Source organism: Girardinichthys multiradiatus, chromosome 2, assembly GCF_021462225.1.
Source record: "Girardinichthys multiradiatus isolate DD_20200921_A chromosome 2, DD_fGirMul_XY1, whole genome shotgun sequence".
NCBI lineage: Eukaryota > Metazoa > Chordata > Actinopteri > Cyprinodontiformes > Goodeidae > Girardinichthys > Girardinichthys multiradiatus.
The window spans coordinates 27,381,034-27,401,254 of NC_061795.1; the positions used below are offsets into that span (position 1 = coordinate 27,381,034).

At 40.4% G+C, this 20,221-nt stretch overlaps 1 protein-coding gene across 1 annotated transcript in view; it reads right to left on the reverse strand.

The window, feature by feature from the left end:
* Positions 1-4,611: 4,611 nt before the first annotated feature.
* rasgrf1 (Ras protein specific guanine nucleotide releasing factor 1) overlaps positions 4,612-20,221 on the reverse strand; it is a 49,657-nt gene continuing 34,047 nt past the window's right edge. The window contains exons 15-27 of the mRNA XM_047347934.1: positions 14,631-15,001; positions 14,424-14,543; positions 13,394-13,564; positions 9,866-9,972; positions 9,466-9,578; positions 8,958-9,018; positions 8,649-8,752; positions 8,432-8,516; positions 8,146-8,343; positions 7,982-8,061; positions 7,772-7,889; positions 7,616-7,684; positions 4,612-5,700 (exon numbers count right to left, since the gene is read on the reverse strand). Of these exons, the coding sequence (XP_047203890.1) occupies positions 5,608-5,700; positions 7,616-7,684; positions 7,772-7,889; positions 7,982-8,061; positions 8,146-8,343; positions 8,432-8,516; positions 8,649-8,752; positions 8,958-9,018; positions 9,466-9,578; positions 9,866-9,972; positions 13,394-13,564; positions 14,424-14,543; positions 14,631-15,001 (1,690 nt within the window). The 3' untranslated portion in view covers positions 4,612-5,607. The remainder of the gene's footprint in view (positions 5,701-7,615; positions 7,685-7,771; positions 7,890-7,981; positions 8,062-8,145; positions 8,344-8,431; positions 8,517-8,648; positions 8,753-8,957; positions 9,019-9,465; positions 9,579-9,865; positions 9,973-13,393; positions 13,565-14,423; positions 14,544-14,630; positions 15,002-20,221) is intronic.

Here is a 20,221-nt window from a genome sequence, read left to right on the forward strand (position 1 = left end):
AGCTCTCAATTTACTGGTCGGTCTACGTTCCTACCCTCACTTATGGCCATGAACTTTGGGTCATGACTGAAAGAACGAGATCCCGGATCTCGCTGAAATGAGCTTCCTCCGTAGGGTGGCCGGGCACTCCCTTAGAGATAGGGTGAGGAGCTCGGCCATCCGGGAGGGGCTCGAAGTAGAGCCGCTGCTCCTCCACATTGAGAGGAGCCAGTTGAGGTGGCTCGGGCATCTATACCGGATGCCTCCTGGACGCCTTCCTTGGGAGGTGTTCCAGGCACGTCCCACCGGGAGGAGGCCCAGGGGACAGCCCAGGACACGCTGGAGGGACTATGTCTCTCGGCTGGCCTGGGAACGCCTTGGGCTCCCCCTGGAGGAACTGGAGGAGGTGTCTGGAGAGAGGGACGTCTGGGCGTCTCTGTTGAGTCTGCTGCCCCCGTGACCCGGTCCCGGATAAAGCGGAAGACGATGACGACGACAACGAGTTCATATCCCCCAGGGGTATCAGTAATGTTGGGCTTAACTGTAACAGAAAGGAGCAAACTAGCATTCCAGCCCAGACGACAGTGCTGGTAACCCTGCCAATGTGCAGTCCTAAAATACACGTCAACAAATTAAAAAATAATGGAGAAATACTAAGATGTTAGTCAGTCATTTTCTACCACTTATTCCATAGTGGGTCGCAGGTGCCTATCTCCAGTAGTCTCTGGGCAAGAGGCAGGGTATACCCTGGACAGGGCACCAGTCCATTGCAAGGCAACACACAAACAACCATGCACACACTCATTCATACACCTAAGGCCAATTTAGAGTGACCAATTAACCTAACAGGCATGTCTTTGGACTGTGGGAGGAAGCTAGAGTACCCAGTGAGAACCCACACATGCACAGGGAGAACATGCAAACTCCATGCAGAAAGACCCCAGGCTGGGAATTGAACCCAGGACCTTCTTGCTGCAAGGCAACAGTGCTACCAACTGTGCCACCATGCAGCTCTAATACTAAGATGTCTTATGCTGAATTAAAATGGCACCTACCACAAAACCTGCATTTTAAAAAAGTATGTTATAGGCTGCTGGTGATTTTGTCACTTTGAATGTTTTTGAGTAAGAAAAGGAGCCTGCTGCCACAGCACGTTTTTCAATGACCATATGTTAACCTGTACCTGCTCTGGACTCGTTTTTGCCTTTCTGAGCAGGAGATCGCTAATAGTTTGTTTTTTTTGACAGAGATAACCTGTCATATTTTCATAAATGAACTGGAAAAAATAGGCATTTTTCATGATTCCTTATCTCTATTTGTAAAAACAAATGTAAAAACTCCGAGGCTCCAGGTCAGTTTGCCTCTTTATCAATTTGTAATCCCAGTTGGTGGTGGTTTGTATTTAGTTTTTTGTATAGCTTTGACATTGATGGTTGTTTTGTATCATCCCTACTATGTATGATTACCCTAATTTACAATCTTAATGTCTTCAATAAAAAGCATTTTTCTTCTATTATATTTCACTTATAATAAACACAGAAATGTTTTCCTGTTGTTTCCTTGCTAGACACCACCACTGTATTTTATTTTTATTATAAAACTGAATGCGCACAACCAATAGAGCTACAAAAACACTTGAGACAACATACCCCTGAGATAAAATGGATTTATTAACAAGAGGTAATTGGGAAACATATTTTTGTTTATTTGTTGTTATGTTCATCTTCATAATGTTTTTTTCTTACAAAACTGGGAATACTTCTTAAGCTGTGGAAACATGAGGGCTGAAAGATAATTTTCATACCACTGGGTATTGCTAACAGCAAAATGTTTATTTGTTTAAATACTTTATAAGAGTGCATGTATAAGTGTATACAGTATCAGTAAATACTTTAATTCTGTCTGTGAAGGTGTTGCATGCCTACCACATGGGCTTCAAAAGTGTACTGTACATACATAGTAAAAATACATACAAATATTCACAGAATAAGCACTACATAACTATATTCCTGCTAACAGAAATGATTATAGACAGGAGTACAGTATAAATGCAAAACACTTTGAAGTTGTGTCTCTACCTCTAAGTCATGGTTTCAAGACCACACTGTTGTAGCATTTTACATGGAGCTTGTTTTTTGAAAGGATTACACTGTTCCACATTGAGAAATATGCCAGGTTGCATGTACAAATTGCGCAGCACATCTCAGTGAAGTGAATTGACAACAAAGTACAAAATACTTCCCCAGTTCATATAAAGAGCAGGTTCACTCTTGTATACTACTACAAAAATAGTGTTTGAATGCTGCAGGCAGAGGTCATTCACATACATTTTATCATAGTTTTTAACAGCAATGCATATAACAGAGTGATATACAGTCACGTTCCACAATCACTGGAACAGCAAGGACAGATTGTCTTTTTAATTACAGAGGAACAACAACCTTTTACTCTACAGTTGTAGAACCCAAACTTTAAGGTACAACACTTAGAACCGCATGTGGTCTCTTCAGAGAATCTTATAAGACAGGAAATTTGAACAAACTATGCCATTGTTTTTTAACCCTTTAAGTAACAGAAATCAGATTTTTCTTTTATTTTTATATCATTCCAATATATAAGAACCTAAATCTTCTCAACTACTGTAATTTGTCATGCAGCTTGCAGCTGAATTTCTGAATTAAACTGAGCTGTTCAAAGAGATTTTGGACACGTCATTAAAGAGAAGAACACTTTCCCGTCGAAATACAGACACTGAGGTTTTTTGTCAATTTCAGGTCAATAAAAAGATCTATCTCAGAGCTGAGGTCAGCAGCTCCTGGATTGACGGCCATACAAACCTTTACCACATTTACCAGACAGTTAAACAATTGTGGGATTAAAATAAAAAACAGATAGAAACTCCACAATTTACCAGATGATTAATGGTTAAAGAGCATACAGGTCCTTCTCAAAATATTAGCATATTGTGATAAAGTTCATTATTTTCCATAATGTCATGATGAAAATTTAACATTCATATATTTTAGATTAATTGCACACTAACTGAAATATTTCAGGTCTTTTATTTTCTTAATACGGATGATTTTGGCATACAGCTCATGAAAACCCAAAATTCCTATCTCACAAAATTAGCATATTTCATCCGACCAATAAAAGAAAAGTGTTTTTAATACAAAAAACGTCAACCTTCAAATAATCATGTACAGTTATGCACTCAATACTTGGTCGGGAATCCTTTTGCAGAAATGACTGCTTCAATGCGGTGTGGCATGGAGACAATCAGCCTGTGGCACTGCTGAGGTCTTATGGAGGCCCAGGATGCTTCGATAGCGGCCTTTAGCTCATCCAGAGTGTTGGGTCTTGAGTCTCTCAACGTTCTCTTCACAATATCCCACAGATTCTCTATGGGGTTCAGGTCAGGAGAGTTGGCAGGCCAATTGAGCACAGTGATACCATGGTCAGTAAACCCAGCACTCTGGGAACAGCCTATTCGTTCAGAAATTTTTTTCTGTGTCTTACCCTCTTGCTTGAGGGTGTCAATAGTGGCCTTCTGGACAGCAGTCAGGTCGGCAGTCTTACCCATGATTGGGGTTTTGAGTGATGAACCAGGCTGGGAGTTTTAAAGGCCTCAGGAATCTTTTGCAGGTGTTTAGAGTTAACTCGTTGATTCAGATGATTAGGTTCATAGCTCGTTTAGAGACCCTTTTAATGATATGCTAATTTTGTGAGATAGGAATTTTGGGTTTTCATGAGCTGTATGCCAAAATCATCCATATTAAGACAATAAAAGACCTGAAATATTTCAGTTAGTGTGCAATGAATCTAAAATATATGAATGTTAAATTTTCATCATGACATTATGGAAAATAATGAACTTATCACAATATGCTAATATTTTGAGAAGGACCTGTATATTGTCATATTTTAGAGCCAAAAAACCTACAAATTTTTAAAGTGGGAAATATATAAAAAAAATCACAATCTTCATTTAATTGGTTTTCAAGATGGAAAAGTAATTTTGAAACCCAACCATCTGACTTTTTATCTAAAATAAAAGCCAAAACTAAAACAGGCATTTACTACTGTATTGGATGATGTTGAGTCTGTTACGACACCATCTTGAGGCATGTCCCTCTCCAAGGTCAAGAACAGGGGGATAGATTTATTTTCTTTGCAAAAAAAAAACTTTTTAAGGGGAATATAATTGAATGGTTGGATTCAACAGACAGTTCTAACAGGGACCAAACTGCTTTTTCACTTTTTTTTGTTCTTGCAAGTAAAACTGACTATGGAGAAAAGTGAGACTTATGCAATCAGTGCATGGCTTGCTAGTTTATATAACGCATTGATGCGTTATACAAGCATAACATCTTCTTTTCCTTGCTTTGTGCTTGTTTTTTCTTTCATGATTTTAAAAAAATTCTGGATTTCTGTCATGGAAATGGAAATATTATTTTCAGCAGCAGGCCTGAACACAATTGAAAAAAGTTTAAAAAATTGGTAATATATGCCCTTTAATCAGGTCTGTGAAACATCTTCTTAAATTTGATTATTTAAAAATTTAGCTTGCTCAGTTTACCCTTGTTTTACTGGCAATGTTTATTTACTCCAACCAGAGTCACAATTCTGGAGGGTTACTGTTACTTTATGACTTAGAAGCTGGACAATGTTTAAACCACTGCTCTACAGCATAGGAGCACTTCTATGCTCAACAAAACATCTCCAGAGCAGAACCTTATGTTTTGTGACATTTGCTAACAATAACTTGCTTTGGTAGTGTTGTTTGTAAAGGTGATTATCAGTAACCTACTTTTGAATGCCAAAACAGCCAGAAGTTAGAATAATTTTAGAAGAAAACAAAGATACACAACTCTGTGTACCTTAGTAGAGATGAGGAGGATGACGCGAGTTTTTAAACTTTAACATGTAGAAACACAATGCTCCATCTAAATACCATTCCTAGTTGGTCAGATTAGGTTGCTTCATGATAAAAGTCAATTAAATGGATAGAAAACAGTTGTGAATCACCAGAGTTTCGACTAATGAACAAAAGTGAAGACATAAATATCTTCCTTTTTTGGTTTGGGAAGCACAGAGACAAAAATGCTTTGGATATCTTGCTGTCATTTCCACTGATCATTCTTCCCTCTTAAAATACATGTAGCCTATTCCCTCCTGGCTCTTTTACCTGATATTTTTTGCAATTCATTTATACAGTGCTACATTGGTTGCAGAGAACTTCAGTGATCAATAAAACTCAAGCCTGCTGAACAACAACCAGCAGCATTAGTGCTCAGAAAGTGCAAATTTGACACAGTATTATATGAAGCTAAATAATGTCATTGGTCACTAAGAAACACAGTTGCATGCAACTACAGTGACCTCTATTATTATTATTATCATTATTTTTAAACTCAAACAAATTAAAAGGAATGTCCCTAAAGCAGGTGTCAACATGACAACAAAAAATATACACCAAAATGTTTTATGTCATCAAACAACTTTAAACATCTACTGTACAGAAGAACAAATATCTTTACCATGTACAGCTATACAAATGCAAATGTGGATGTTAACTTATATGTAATATTAACAAAGAAAACAAAGTGGAAAGGACCACTTTCCCCATTAGTTGGGCACTTTAGGCTCAATTCTGAGTGAGGCTTCATACATGCTTTCCTCATCGAGAACAAAGCTCTTGTCCAGTAGGTACTGGGACACCTGGAACAGAACAAGAAAAAGCAAAGGTTAAAGAACAGATAATATATTTAAGTTCAGAAATAAAACAGCAATGACATCCAGATATATTGTTTATAGAATCAGCACCTGATATATTCAACCTTAACTTCTTTATTCGCCAGTAAATTTGTAAACAAATCAAAATGTGTCTGTTTCAGACATCTGAATAAACAGAACGAGATATGGAGTAAATTCAATTAATCTTGAGCTTGAAACATACCAATCTTCCCCAAACAACTTTTAAAATCATACCACTTCCATTGCCCTGAGGTCAATTTTAACATCAAAATATCTTCTAACGCATCCATATTGGTGCTTTCATTAGTCGATGTTTATCAGGGTGAGCATGGTTCTTAAGGGGTATAATTATATCTTATCTTATATACCTTATATTATACTTATCTTATAATTAGATTTACTTATCATTGTATACCAATAATCCTTTTCAGTATCTACTGCTATTGAGATGCCTACACCGAGCCATGTAACACTCAAACTTTAGCTTAGCCTGTTGTATTTAATGTCCCCAATTTTCCCTTTTTCGAACACTTCATCTGCAAAAATACAGCCAAATATCATCATCTTTGGTACCACATTTTTGTAAATGATGGTTAAAGGCACTCTGTGCTGAACGGACATTAAATTAATCTAAGCTATGTCCTCATCATGATTTGGCCAGCTCCTAAGGCACTTCCCAACCAGCCATGCAACCTCAATAAATGCCCCCTACTCCATTGTGAGTTCATGTCAGGAACCCACAAGGTCCAAGGTCCCAGGATTGATAACCAGGTGCTTCCCACCGAGCTCCCCCTCCAGATCTAGCTCCAAGTATAGTAGTTGTTTCAAATTTTATATTCCTGACAAGGTAACTTATTGCCTTTTCTCTCATACATCAAGGTCTGAAATTGCTCTTTCTCTAACCCCTCCTTTGGGGCGATTTGCCATTGGGACCCTACCAGAGGGCGAGTCCCCTGGACTTCACAGCCCTTAGGATGATAGGGGTAATCTAACTGCTCGGTCACAATGATGTTGCCAATTTGCAGACAGGCAATTTTTCGGAAATGGAAAGGGGATATAAGGCTACCTCTGAGCAGAGGAGTTCAAGTATCGCAGAGGCCTCAGGTGGAGGCCTCAACAACCTCCAGGTATCAATAACGTCCTGACAAACAGACCACAGTTTGTGAGACTAAAGGGTTGTGTGTCTAACCAGGTAGTCAGCAGCACAGGAGCACCACAGGGGACGGTACTCTCACCATTCCTTTTCACTCTGTACACCTCAGACTTCCAGTACAAGACAGACTCCTGTCATCTGCAGAAATACTGATATGATTCTGCAGTCGTGGGGTGGATCAGAGATGGACAAGAAGATAAGTACAGGGAGCTGGTGGACCACCTTGTGACATGGTGTGGAAACAAAGGAGATAATTGTAGATTTTAAGAGAAACAGAAATAGTTCAGACACTATTTCCATTATGGGAGAAGAAATGGAGGTGGTGGAGGAGTGTAAATACCTCGGTGTTTACCTGGACAACAGACTGGAGTAGAGATACAACTGTGAAGCCATCTACAAGAAGGGACTGTAAAACTGTATGACTGTAAAAGCATGAAAAAAGTAATGTTTAAAAATAATTACTTAAGGTTTTGTATTGGTTGGTGGCTGTCATCTCATATGTTCCACAACTTATGTGTATATTCTGCCACAAGGCTCATGTGGCAGAATATACGGTTATATGGAGACTATCAACTCATTCCAGATGGATTATACCCATTGTGCTTTTTCTTGTGCTCTTTGTGTATATCCTTCATTTATTTAGAGCACGTATAGGTCTTTTTGCATCTTTTTGCAGCCTGGTGACTTTTTTCAAAAAGTCACCAGGTAGTTACGCCACTTATTTACCTTTGGTTGCAGGTCAATCTTATATGCTGTTTGTTGAAACTGCCTGATTTCTCTGATGATATGAGATATCTAAAAAAAAGACAATAATGCAATAAGTTATTTTCACATTTAAAGTTTAAATTTGCATGTCATAGAACAGATCCACACACATCTCACCATTCGCATCTTTGAGAAGTTGACCAAATTATCTTCAGTGTAGTTTGGTGTTCCTTCCTCAATGAAAGCCAAATCGGTGAGGTACATCCCCAGATATGGTACGCAGGGAGGATCACAGCTTGTGGAGGGAAAACACATTCTCATCATCAACCTTATCTACTCGATCCTTTAATTTTTCACTGCAGTAGGGGGCGTTTGAACAGAACTTACTTCTTCAGCGCCTCTCTCAAGTTCTTGAACCTCCCCTCTGATGAAACCAGCTTTTGGAGCTTGTCAATAAGTGCTTTTGTCTATAGAAAAGGGGTAATAATTAATGTATTTCATTGAAGATGTTTCAAGGAAAAGCTGGGAAAATGTAATGCAGAGACAGGTACCTGTTTGGAAACCTTGAGCCAGGTCTTCTTGAGCCGGAAAACAGAGCTGCGGTTTAGAGAGGAGGTGATTTCAAGCACAGCGTTGTAGTTATGCAAACAGCGGCAGATGTCAGCCACAGCCACCCATTTCTCAATGACAACCACTCGAGAGACCAAGTCATCACACCGGAGGATCTCTGTGGCGATCAGGTTGCTTGTCTTCAGGACAGAGAAACAAAATACTTTTTTTTTTATATCTGGGTAAGTAAAATCCACTTAAGGTGTCTGAAGTGTTTAAATAATTTACATCATTGAAGTGCTTTGTGGTTCTCATGATGTATGGTGTCTTCTCATTTTTGTCATTCTTCATCCAGCCTTGACCGAAGAATTCCCTGTGATACATGAGAAAAGATAAATCCAGTTACAGAATTGACCTGAAAGATGAACCTGAAGAATTGACTTTAACTACTAATACAAAATGTGGTGTAGATCTGAGATGTGTAAAGCTTTATTGTGGTGCTCACTCATATGGGATAACTTTAAACACCAGGTGGTCAAGCAAAGTTAGCTGTTCTGCAATTTCCAGGGCAGAGTGGCTCTCAAACGGTTCGGCCTTACCCCCTCCAACCTAAGTGAGGCAAACCAGTTTGAAGATCAGTTGAAAGGTAAAACACAAAATAAGCCTTGAACATTATATGTAATTGAGACGTTATGTAAGTGATATGTACAAAATATTTTTTATTTTTTATTAAAAGCTGTAAAAGGCTCATTTAGTGCAAAATCCCTTGTTATTAAGAGAGGGGTAAACAAATTAAACAACTGACTTGGCTCACCAGTTGTGTCACATCTTCCATGGTGATCTGGTTGTCACTGTGATCTTCCTGAGTTAAAGTCCTAATAGAGAGAAAAAAGTCAGCATCAACCTGCATTGGGTTTCCCCCAATGAAAGCATGATGATTTGCTCAGGTGTAGGATGAGAAAAATACTTTGTTAATTATTATACACAAAAAACAACAAAAATCAATGACCTTGAATCACTTTCATTATATTTTTATTTTTTACAATTTGGCTAAAAAGCTGCATTTCCAGAAATATTTCAGGAAATATTTTTTTTCTTTTGCATTTTTGTGAAAATGTGTTTGATTTTTGTTTTTTGCTTTACACCTCCTGACCACAGTATAAGCATCTGCATTCAACACTTAGTGGAACTAACGGTAATTACGTTTGTAATCCCTGTTAATTTATTTGTCCATAAATAATCAAATCTTAGCATAGAAAAATATTCAGACAGTAAATAAACAATTAAACTCATCTTAATCCCACAGCAGTGGTCACTGATACCTGATGATGTTGGCTGCTGCTTTCCTCTCTTGAGTCAGCAGCTCAGGGTCATGCATCACTTCCTCCAGGAAGGCAATGACCTTTGTCTTCAGCTCATTGTTACTCTCAAAGTCCTTCAGAGACACAGAAAACATATGTCCATGCAACTTTACAAACATTAATGATATGGGTGAAGGTAAAAAACCTTTCTCTGATGTCATCCACGGGTGTTTAAATCTGCAGTTTTACATATTAGTTTCAAACTACTTCCCAAAGTGTCTCCAAATACATTTCTGTATTTTCTATATAATTTAGAAAAACATATTTTAGAAAAGGCACGAATAGCATTGTTGTTATTCAGCAAAGCAGCAACATTAGAGATAGAAACTCAGAATCTAAATGTATCCTAAACTCAGCATACCGGAAAGTGTTTGGACACCCAATGCCTCAGTACATTCAAGACTCTGTTGGTTGCTGCTCGTCTGATCACAAACTCCTTGTCTCCATTTCTCTGGTCTGTTGGGAAACCTGAGGTTTGTAAAAAAAAAAAAAAAGAAAAAAGATTAATTAAAACGTGATAAAAAGAACCACAAATCTCAAATCAGCTTGATGATTTGCACTTAATTACGAAGGTGAACTCTGGTTTATATTGTCCACAAAAAAGATACCTGGCTAAGAGACCTGGCTATAATAAGGAGACTAAGCTGCTACCCAGGGCTTCCTGCTGGTCTGGGGCCCAAAGAGTGATTGCATGGGACAGGTTGATAAATGCAGTAGTTCAAATTAGTTTCATATGTTTGTTAAGAGAGTCATTGAAAATTCTGCTCATCATGTACTAATAGGAAGCAGAGGCGACATTTCAGACACAAAGTGTTTGCAACTAGTAACAAAACAGCAACAGTTTTTTTTTGGTTTTAACAGCTTTACTTAGCAACTCTGATCATGCATGTATTGTACTGTTTTGCCTATACAATGAGCAAATGAAGTGAAAGCTCAGACTTCCACTTACTAATGATTTGCCAGTAATACGTTTGTACAAAGGTGTAAAGTCAAGAACCTTTATTTCCAGTACACCGACGAGAAATGGGCTTTTAATAAAACTCAAGGTTAGAACAAAAAAAAAAAAAGATCCACATTGAGGAATTTTATTGATCTTATGGTCATTGGCAGTGAAACAACCTTCATGAAGACCTGAGGTCAGTAGAGAACATAGATATTTTAAGACATATCTTTTTGGTTTGGCATTTAGCTGACTATTAGTAAAGAATATTTATTTCCAATTGCTCCTTGTCTTAAATTAATCTACACCATTATTGCCCTTTTAGTTTGGGTTCATTCATCCATCCATCCATTGTCCATTCCCACTTATCCATGCAGGGTCACAGGGAGGCTGGTACCTCTCTCCAGTGCCTATTAGGCGAGTGGGTGGGTGTAACCTGGACAGGTCGCCAGTCCATCACAATGCCACATAATCACACACAGGAGCAACAAGCACACACACACACACACACACACACACACACACACACACACACACACACACACACACACTCTTGTTTTGCTATATGTAGTGAGGACCATGTGTTGACTCCCATTGACTTCCATTGATTTTCAGTCATTTTGAACCCTTTCTATGCCCTAGCCCTGACAATAACCCTAAACCTAATCATTACCAGTGCATGCCTAACCCTAACCTTAACCTAAACTCAGTTCACACCTTAGTCCTAAACCTAACCGTTAGCGAAATAGGTCGTGAGGACCAGCAAATGTCCTCACTTTGGTACAAACGGTCCTCAATTTGATGTTGAAATCGGGAAAATGGTTCTCACTGTGATGCCAAGACAGGAACACACACACACACACACACACACACACACACACACGCACACACACACACCTAAGAACAATTTAAAGAAAACATTTAACCTAACTGTCACGTTTCAGGGCAATGGGTGGAAGCCAGAGTACCTGGACAGTACCCACGAATGCCTGGGGAGAACATGCAAACTCCATGCAGAAAAACCCCAGGCTGACCCTAGTGTGCATGTTCTCCCCATGCATGTGTGGGCTTTCTCTGTACTTCTCTGATGTCCATCCACAGTTCCAGAACATGACTGTTAGGTCAGTTGGTTGCTTTAATTTGTCTATAGGTTTGAGTGTGTGCATGCGTGGTCGTTTGTCATTTGTGTCTCTTTGTTATCCTGTGATTGATAGGTTTGTTTTCTTCACATTAAAATTTAAAAGATATCTGGCCACTATCTAGACTGTATCAGTTTTATCTGTGAGAAACTGCTATCAAAACCCTTAAATAGCTCCCCTTCACACATATAGCCAAGAGACTTCATTTATAAACTAAATAGGAGTTCAAGAGGTTTTTTTCACTTTCATCTTCAACTTAACTCTGGAATTAAGGGAATCAGATCTAAAACTGTCAGTAGCAGCAGAATAAAAAAATGACTTGAAAATAACCTACCGTATTTTCCGCACTATAAGGCGCACTTAAAAACCATTAATTTTCTCAAAAAATGACAGTGCGCCTTGTAATCCGGAGCGCCTTATATATGGATCAATTGGTTAATTGGTTGATCCATACTGGTTGTACACGGCGCTCTGTCAAAATGTTTCAGTACGACTGGTAGCCGCACCGCTTGCAGCATTACGGCTACCGTAGTCAGGGGCGTCGCCGAAGTAATAGCGGTAAACACCTGTACTGTGCTTACTCCTAGTCCAACACCACTTGTGTGTGTATAACGTTTGAATGTACTGTTGCAGGAATTGCCTGAACTATATGTGATTAGAAGCTCAGTGTGTGGGGTGTATGTTTCGTGTGTGTGTATGGAAGATGTTGACATTACTCCTCCGGACAGAGGTGGCGCTGTGTGCTGCCGTAGCTGAGAATCAAGAGTGAAGGAGTGACGTCGGTATTATTGTGTGTGTGGGGTGGGTAGAGACGGCGACCGGAGCAGCGGTGTATGAGTCTGTAAGCCCTGTGTTTTTACGTGCTGCAAAGTCATTAAAAAGAACCCCGAATCTCGTCAACAACTCAGTGTTTTGATGCTGTTTCTTCATGCTCAACTCAGCAACGTATGAGTGAGGGAGTTAACCCCGAGGAAACTAGTAACTTCGGCCCTGGAGAAAGCGTCTCCCCTGTGTCATCAGACTACGGTCAGGGGACAGAAACAGGAAAGGTTAACAGTACTAACGTTTGATTTAGTGCATCAAACTGTTTCTTTTACGTGTTTACTGAATCAGGGAAAAGTTCCCTTTCACGTTTTAACTAACGTTTGATTTCAACTTCATCTTCATAGACTCCAATGCATTCCTAACGTGCGGTTGGCTCTATTCAATAGAATTCTATGTAGAGGAGACCTTACCATGAGAGTGAATGGAGTTATCAGAACGCTGGTTTGTAGTGTATTAATAAAGTTTGACTGACTGTTTTGTTGACATTCTCTTTAGCACAGCTCCATCTAGTGGATGCATAACGCAACCCCAGTCAAACGTTTGACTGCAGTAGCTTCTATTCTATGCGCCTTATAATCCGGTGCGCCCTATATATGAAAAAAGTTCTAAAATAGACCATTCATTGAAGGTGCGCCTTATAATCCGGTGCGCCTTATAGTGCGGAAAATACGGTAAATTAAATATTTAAGAACAAAGAAGAAGTCATGGTGGATCCTCTCAGACCAGTTTTACAGTTTGTTGAATCTAAGCTCATCAGCATAACAAATTGCTCTAAAAAAGAAAAAAAATATTGCAGTTAACAGTTAAGAATACGTTCAAATTGAAATATTTATCTTTAGCTCCCTGGCTGAAGAGTGATCAGGGATGGATACAAACAAGGATGTGGACAAAGAAAGAGGTGGACAAATGGGCCTAAGTGCTCCTGCTCTGCCAAATGTTTTTAGGGTCCTAGAGAACTTTACCCTGACCTAATAAGCGTGCATACCTGTGCTGGCGAGGGACATCCGACGATACTTTTCCTTGGTGGGCGTGCCCTCGTTGGCTCCAGCGGTGGCGATGGCAAAGGCTGAGGCAGCAGACAGAGCACTGCGGTTGTTGTCAAGCTCTCGGCACGAGGACATGACCATGCCGTTGTTGTAGGAAAACACAGAAAACTCTACAGAAATACACAAAATATGTACATGTTTCAATATTCAAAATAAAAAATTTTCAAACAAAAACTGTTATGTAACTGCATTTTACTAAAAATAACTGAATTTATTCAGGCTGTAGAATAACCTGGTTTTCCTTGCAAAAGCCTCCACTAGGGAGCACTAGAGACCGACACAACAGTTTCCCTCCAGACTTTCCTCTTCACAAGGCTTTGATATTTAAGATGGGCGCTGCTAAATATAGCCAGCAAATATCAGCATAACAGTGAAATCAACAGATTCTCTGCCCTCTGCCACATTCCAAACACAAGCTCATACGCAGATACAAATCTTACACCCTGCTCAACAGTTTAACTAAATTCTCACGTCATTGTCTAAGCTTTGCTGTTTAAAATCTGCTGTACATTTTTTGGCAAAAGATTTAGAAGGCGAACATAATCTTGCTGCCAGCAAAGCAGACTCTTTACTGTGGGCGGCGGGGAAAGCACGCTCTTGATGTAGTTGCTATGACACAAGTTTTTCTTAACACCTACTGTAGCCAAGCTTTGGTTTTCCCCACATGCTCATAACCATAAACACATAATGATTTGCTGCAGCTTTGCCCCTATTTTCTTTAGATAACACAGGACATTTCAGCCTTTGAGGAAGGAAGAGTTTTTTTTTTATCCTGAAAGCGATTATTGTAGCACCTAAAGAAACTAAAATAAGACTAACTGTAACTCAGAAAAATGTCAGTTTACAGGGTGAATTCTGAGTGTTAGGGGTTTATTATGGCACTGCAATGGAAGTGTGCACTCTAGAAGCTTGTCTATCATGCTCTTGATGTGCGATTATGTCACACTTATGTTTTTGGACATAGTGTACCTGAGGAGTTTTTGCATTTGATGTTTTTTGGTGTGGTTGGGGACTTGATGGGAGATGTTTCTGGGTCCCCGTCGTCACTCTGGTTTTGATCATTGTCGCTTTCTTCTCGTACAGAAAGATCTGAATAAAAACAAGGATTTAATCTCTAAAGACATTGTTTTTACAGCAACAGATGCATTTTTCAAGAATTTTCTTTAGCTGACCAACCTTGTTTGCACACTGACGTGTCTTCCGTCTTGTCCTTCTTGTCTTCTCCCTCATCAGGGATCTTGCTTGTGATCGGGCTAGACACATAAAGCTTGTTGATGTCCAAGGTGGTCTTGCTGAATGGGGACATGGTGGAATACATGCTTGCATAGCCATTTGAGGAGCAGCTGAGGGCAGCCAGGTCAAGGGCTTTGCCCCCAGTGATGATGGGGATGTTGAGAGAGAGCTTGCGTCGGCGGTTGGGGGATGAGTTCTTGGCAATAGCAAGAGGAGGAGGGGAGGAAAACTTCCTGCTGGCTCTGGGGGAGCTTGGAGTCTCGCCATAAAGGAATTTACTGTTTTGACTGCTGGCAAAGAATAGCTCCAGGGACCTGCATTGAGATTAGCATAAAGAAATACATTTGTAATGTATAATGGCCTTTTTTTTAGGTAAGAGCTTAACTGAACAAACAACACCTACATTGCTGGTCAGAGGTTCACATACACTCATCATGTCTATGAATGTCATATTCATTGGAACTTTTCTTTTTTCAGGGTGTTTGTGATAATTTGTCATTCTACGGCACAATTGAAGAACAATAACAGAGTGCACCAGTTTATTTATTGTGAATTTTCTCAAATCCCCACATGATCAAAATTATCCAAAGTTTGAATGCACCACTACTATTAGGATAAATGTCCCATAGCAAGGTACACCTCAGCCACCCATCAACAGGCTTGTGACATTGGGATATTTGACTTCCTTGTAGTGTAGTAAACAGATAAAGACTTGCAAACAGTGGATCATTAACTGTGGCAGTTGATAAGCTTTTATATCAGTGACCTAAACACTCACCGGCCACTTTATTAGGTACACCTGTCCAGCTGCTCGTTAACGCTAATTTCTAATCAGCCAATCACATGGCAGCAACTCAATGCATTTAGGCATGTAGACATGGTCAAGACGATCTTCTGCAGTTCAAACTGAGCATCAGAATGGGGAAGAAAGGTGGTTTAAGTTACTTTGAACGTGGCATGGTTGTTGGTGCCAGACGGGCTGGTCTGAGTATTTCAGAAACTGCTGATCTACTGGGATTTTCACGCACTACCATTTCTAGGGTTTACAGAGAATGGTCCGAAAAAGAGAAAATATCCAGTGAGCGGCAGTTCTGTGGGTGCAAATACCTTGTTGATACCAGAGGTCAGAGGAGAATGGCCAGAGTGGTTCGAGCTGATAGAAAGGCAACAGTAACTCAAATAACCACTCATTACAACCAAGACATGCAGAACAGCAACTCTGAATGCACAACATGTCAAACCTTGAGGCGGATGGGCTACAGCAGCAGAAGACCACACCTTGTTGAATCTATTCCACGAAGGATTAAGCACTTCAGAAGGCAAAATGGGGCCCAACCCGGTACTAGCAAGGTGAACCTAATAAAGTGGCCGGTGAGTGTAAATGCACACTTTACAGAAAGGAATGAGAGAAATATACATCTGTGTCTATACCCACTTGTCCATGCAGGGTCGTGGGTGGGAGGTCATTGGGCAAGACGCAGGCTATACCCTGAACAGGTTGCCAGTAAATCACAGGGTAACACAGAGACACAGAGGACAAACAACCACGCCTGCACAAACTCACACCTAGAGCAGTTTAGAGAGACAAATGTACCCAACAGTCATGGTTTTTGACTGTGGGAGGAAGCCGGAGTACCCGGAGCAACACGATATTGACAATTCAGTTGTTATTGAATGAAAACATTGTATGTGGTTACTTATAATCAATGATTATTTTATTAATAATCTCACTAATATATTCAATAAATAAGTAAAGAAACAAAACATAAACCGACAAACATGAAATTTAACTATGTAGAGGGAAATTCCACAGATAATTTAGTTAGAATTTTCATAGTATTTTTAGCTGATTTAAATCTAACTTTATCTATCAATGTTTCTCTCTTTGTCTGTTTCTCTGACAAGAAAACTCAAGGGTTTCATGCATACTTTCTAAATACCTGAGCTCTAAATACTTGAGCTGATTTTAAAGGAAAGTTATGGTCTTGATTGCAGGCGCACCAATGCAAACCAAATGAAGTTTGATGGGACTGTAAAGATTAGATGTTGAGTTATGGTGATTCAAAATAACTTAACCAAGTTATGCCAGTCTTAACAAATCTGATTGAACCCTTGCTTGGATCTGTGTCTCTCCAAGTATGTCTGCCCATGACTCTCATCCAACTTTCTTCTTATGATTCATAGCCCATAGAAATTACCCCATTGTAATGTTGTCAGGCACTGGCCATGGAGGAGTTTAATGTTCATGGCACATTATACAACTCAAAGCAAAAACTGTATCTACAATTTTGCAGACTATATTGTTTACATATATTCAAGGAGGCACAGTTCCAAAACAAACCCATGATATGCCTGGCTGGATGCAGAAGTGTAACTCCTTCAAGGTCTACTGACATGCAGTACTTCTAAGAAGAAACAGACAAAATGTACTAATTTCAAGAGTTTACTAAGTTCTAAACCAGCAGAAAAAGATTCTTACTTTGTATAGCTTTAGCAGATACGTATCGACAGGTATCTAAATATTTAGCTCATCATGCCAGCTTTATAGTCATAAACACAGCATATTCTGAAATTCCTAGGACAAATCTATGGAATCAATATTATATTAGCTGAGTCTAATGTCATAATGCCAGCCTTTTGCCCAAGTCTTGGTTAGAGTGAAAGATGAGCGTATGTGCATTTGTGTTACTCAGATAAATTCTGTGATTTGGTTCTTTGGCGCTTACCTAGTTTTTAAGATAATTCCACAAAGTTCCATTATCATTGAGGTCAGGGTTTTCCAGAGGTATATCTTTACCCTGCTTTAATTATTCCAAATCCAAATTTAATGTGTGTTTGGGATCATTCTCTTGTTGGAATATTTAACTATGTCCAAGTTTCAACCATCTAGCTTCTGGTATAAAATAAAGTTAAAGAATCAGAATGTAGTCCTGCTTTATTATCCCATCTACATTATTGCAATGTACCAGTATGATTGCCAGCATAACAGCCCCCCAGCATGATGCTGTTACCACCATGCTTGACAAGAGGAGTAGTGTTCCTAAGTCTGAAAGTCTCACCTTCACTGTTTCAAAGATATGTTTTGGCACTATGGCCAAACAGCTGATTCCTTGTCTTGTCAAACTGAGCATAAACATTTTCTCCCAAAAATGTTTGCCTTGACCATGTGGAGAGATGTCTATTTTAGTCATGCTTTAAGGGGTTAGATCTGAAAAAGGGACTACTTATTTTTCCATGGAATAAGCGGTAGAAAATGACTGACTGACTGACTGACTACTTATTTTTCCTAGCACATGCTCAGTTGGACGATGTTTCCAATTCAGGTCCAGATTAGGTCAGACGGTTGAAACTGGATTACAGTAAAAAGCTGCCAACCAACCAATTTAAATTAACTCCACCATTCCTGCCACATCTATTGTTAAAATATCCAGCAAGACATATTTGATAAGCTTGTTAATGAAAATAAAAAGCATCAAATTGCTGGTTTTAAAAAAAGCAGTGTAGTTGTTTGTTGTACTATCATTCCACCACCAAAAAGGAACAGTTCCAATGAATCATAAACCCCTTAAATTAATGTCACATTTATTCCATGGATGAGTGCCTGTAAACTTCTTATAAGTACTTTACACATTTAATGCAAAACAAGTAAACCCAGCAATCAGAACTGTTTTTGCAACCAAGTCTCAAAATTTTAGAGCAAGATACAGACTGCAGCATTTCAGTAAACCTCTCCCACTCCCTGCCACCCTCCTGCCGACCTCACGGGTTCCCATAAATAGCACAGCGAGTAATAGTGCGCATGGCCACTGCTGACACAAGCAGCCAAGTGTAGGTGTCTCACAGTGACTTTACAAGCACCATGGGAAAGCATACTGCAGGGCTTGGACATGGGGAGCTCTGTCTGATCTGAACCCCACAGCTGGGTCCTCACTCTAGGCATGCAGTGCTGGGAGTTAGCCAGCAATGCAACACTTCTGTCTGTATTTCATGCTATAGACAACTCAAAAAAATTGGAGAGAGAGAAGGAAGGGAAGGGTGGGGTCCTGCAGTATTAAGAATGGTTGCCATAGAGCAACATATCTGAGGTTTGGCACTTTCAGTCAAAAAGAAGAAACTGGACCCAATTGCTGCCCTAAAACAACATAAGTGGATGCAGACATACTGAAACACTACAGAGCACTCCCCACTCCCCTTATTTGTTACGTCTCTATGTTCTCACTACCTCCTAAAGCAAATATGGTGCTGTGAAAAAGTATTTGGCCCCTTACAGGTTTCTTCTTTTTCTGTTTTTGTCCCTTAGATTTTTCAGATGGTCAAATACAATTTTGTCAGTCTTTTAAATCGTCGTGCCCTCTGTTCTTTGCAAGATTGTTTTGATTTCAACTACAATGGAAGGTTTTCAGGCATGAATGGTTTAAGGTCAAGCCAGAGCATCTAATTCAGATTCCTGACTTTTACTAAACCACCATAAAATCCCAATTTTGTTTTGTTTTTATAACTAGTTGGAGGTGGACTTGCTTCTGCAATATCCAAGTGCGTGTGAGCTTATAATCTAAAGTCCAAAATGATTGTCAGACATAGGATTTGCTGCTAGAGAGCAGAATTCATTGTCCCGTCAATTAATGCAAGTCTTCCAGGTACCCTATACCCTATATCTCATGGCGAAACTGCAAGTTGGACCAAGTAGATCCCTCTTTTGTACATGGCCCCCTCTCTGGATGAGGATGGGGGTCGTTGGAGACTGGGGTCAGGGCGGGGGGGTCGGGGTCGCACAGGTTCGGGCACGAGCCCAGGCTAGCTTGGACCAGGTTCAGGTGCTGGGGTCCACCTCCTGGGTCTGGGGGCTGGTTGCCCCTATGGGGTATTGGCACCTGGACCTGGGAGTATAGAGTATGTGTGGGAGGTGTGAGTGAGTGTACGACATCCATTGTTGTTTGTCTTTATGTTGGGTGCGTGGTGTGAGTGTTTTTATGTGTACGCATGAGGGTAGGAATGTGTGATTGTGAATGTGTGTTCCTGTTTTTTGTGTCAGGTTGGGTCTTGGAGTGCTCCCTCTCCTGGATCAGTTTAGGCCCCCCATCAAATGTGGGGTCTATTTCCTCCCCACCACACTACCTGCTGGTGGCTGGTGTCTCTGCCCGCCGGTGTACTTGTGGTTCTCGGTATCCGGTGCTGGGTGCTTTGGTGTGTGCTGGCTCACTCCCGGTGGCTGCTTGCCGGGGCCTGGACCCCTTGGCTCTGTCGGGCCTCTGCTTGAGGAGTGATAAGTCCCGGGGTCTTGGGTTTCTGGTTCCATGGCTGGATCTGCTCGGGTGTAGACGGCTGCCGGTGGGGCCTGTGGGCTCGCTGCTGCAGCTCCCTGGGGCTTCTGCACTGTGGCTGCTGGGCGGTTCCCTTGGAACTCTCCCCTGCTCTTCACTGGGTGAGGGCTTGGTAGTCCCGGTGTTGGTTCTCCTGGGTTTCCTGTGCTCTGGGGGGCCTGTGGATGTCTGTGGCTCGGATCTCCTCCGTATATGTCCCGGGTCCAGAGGGGC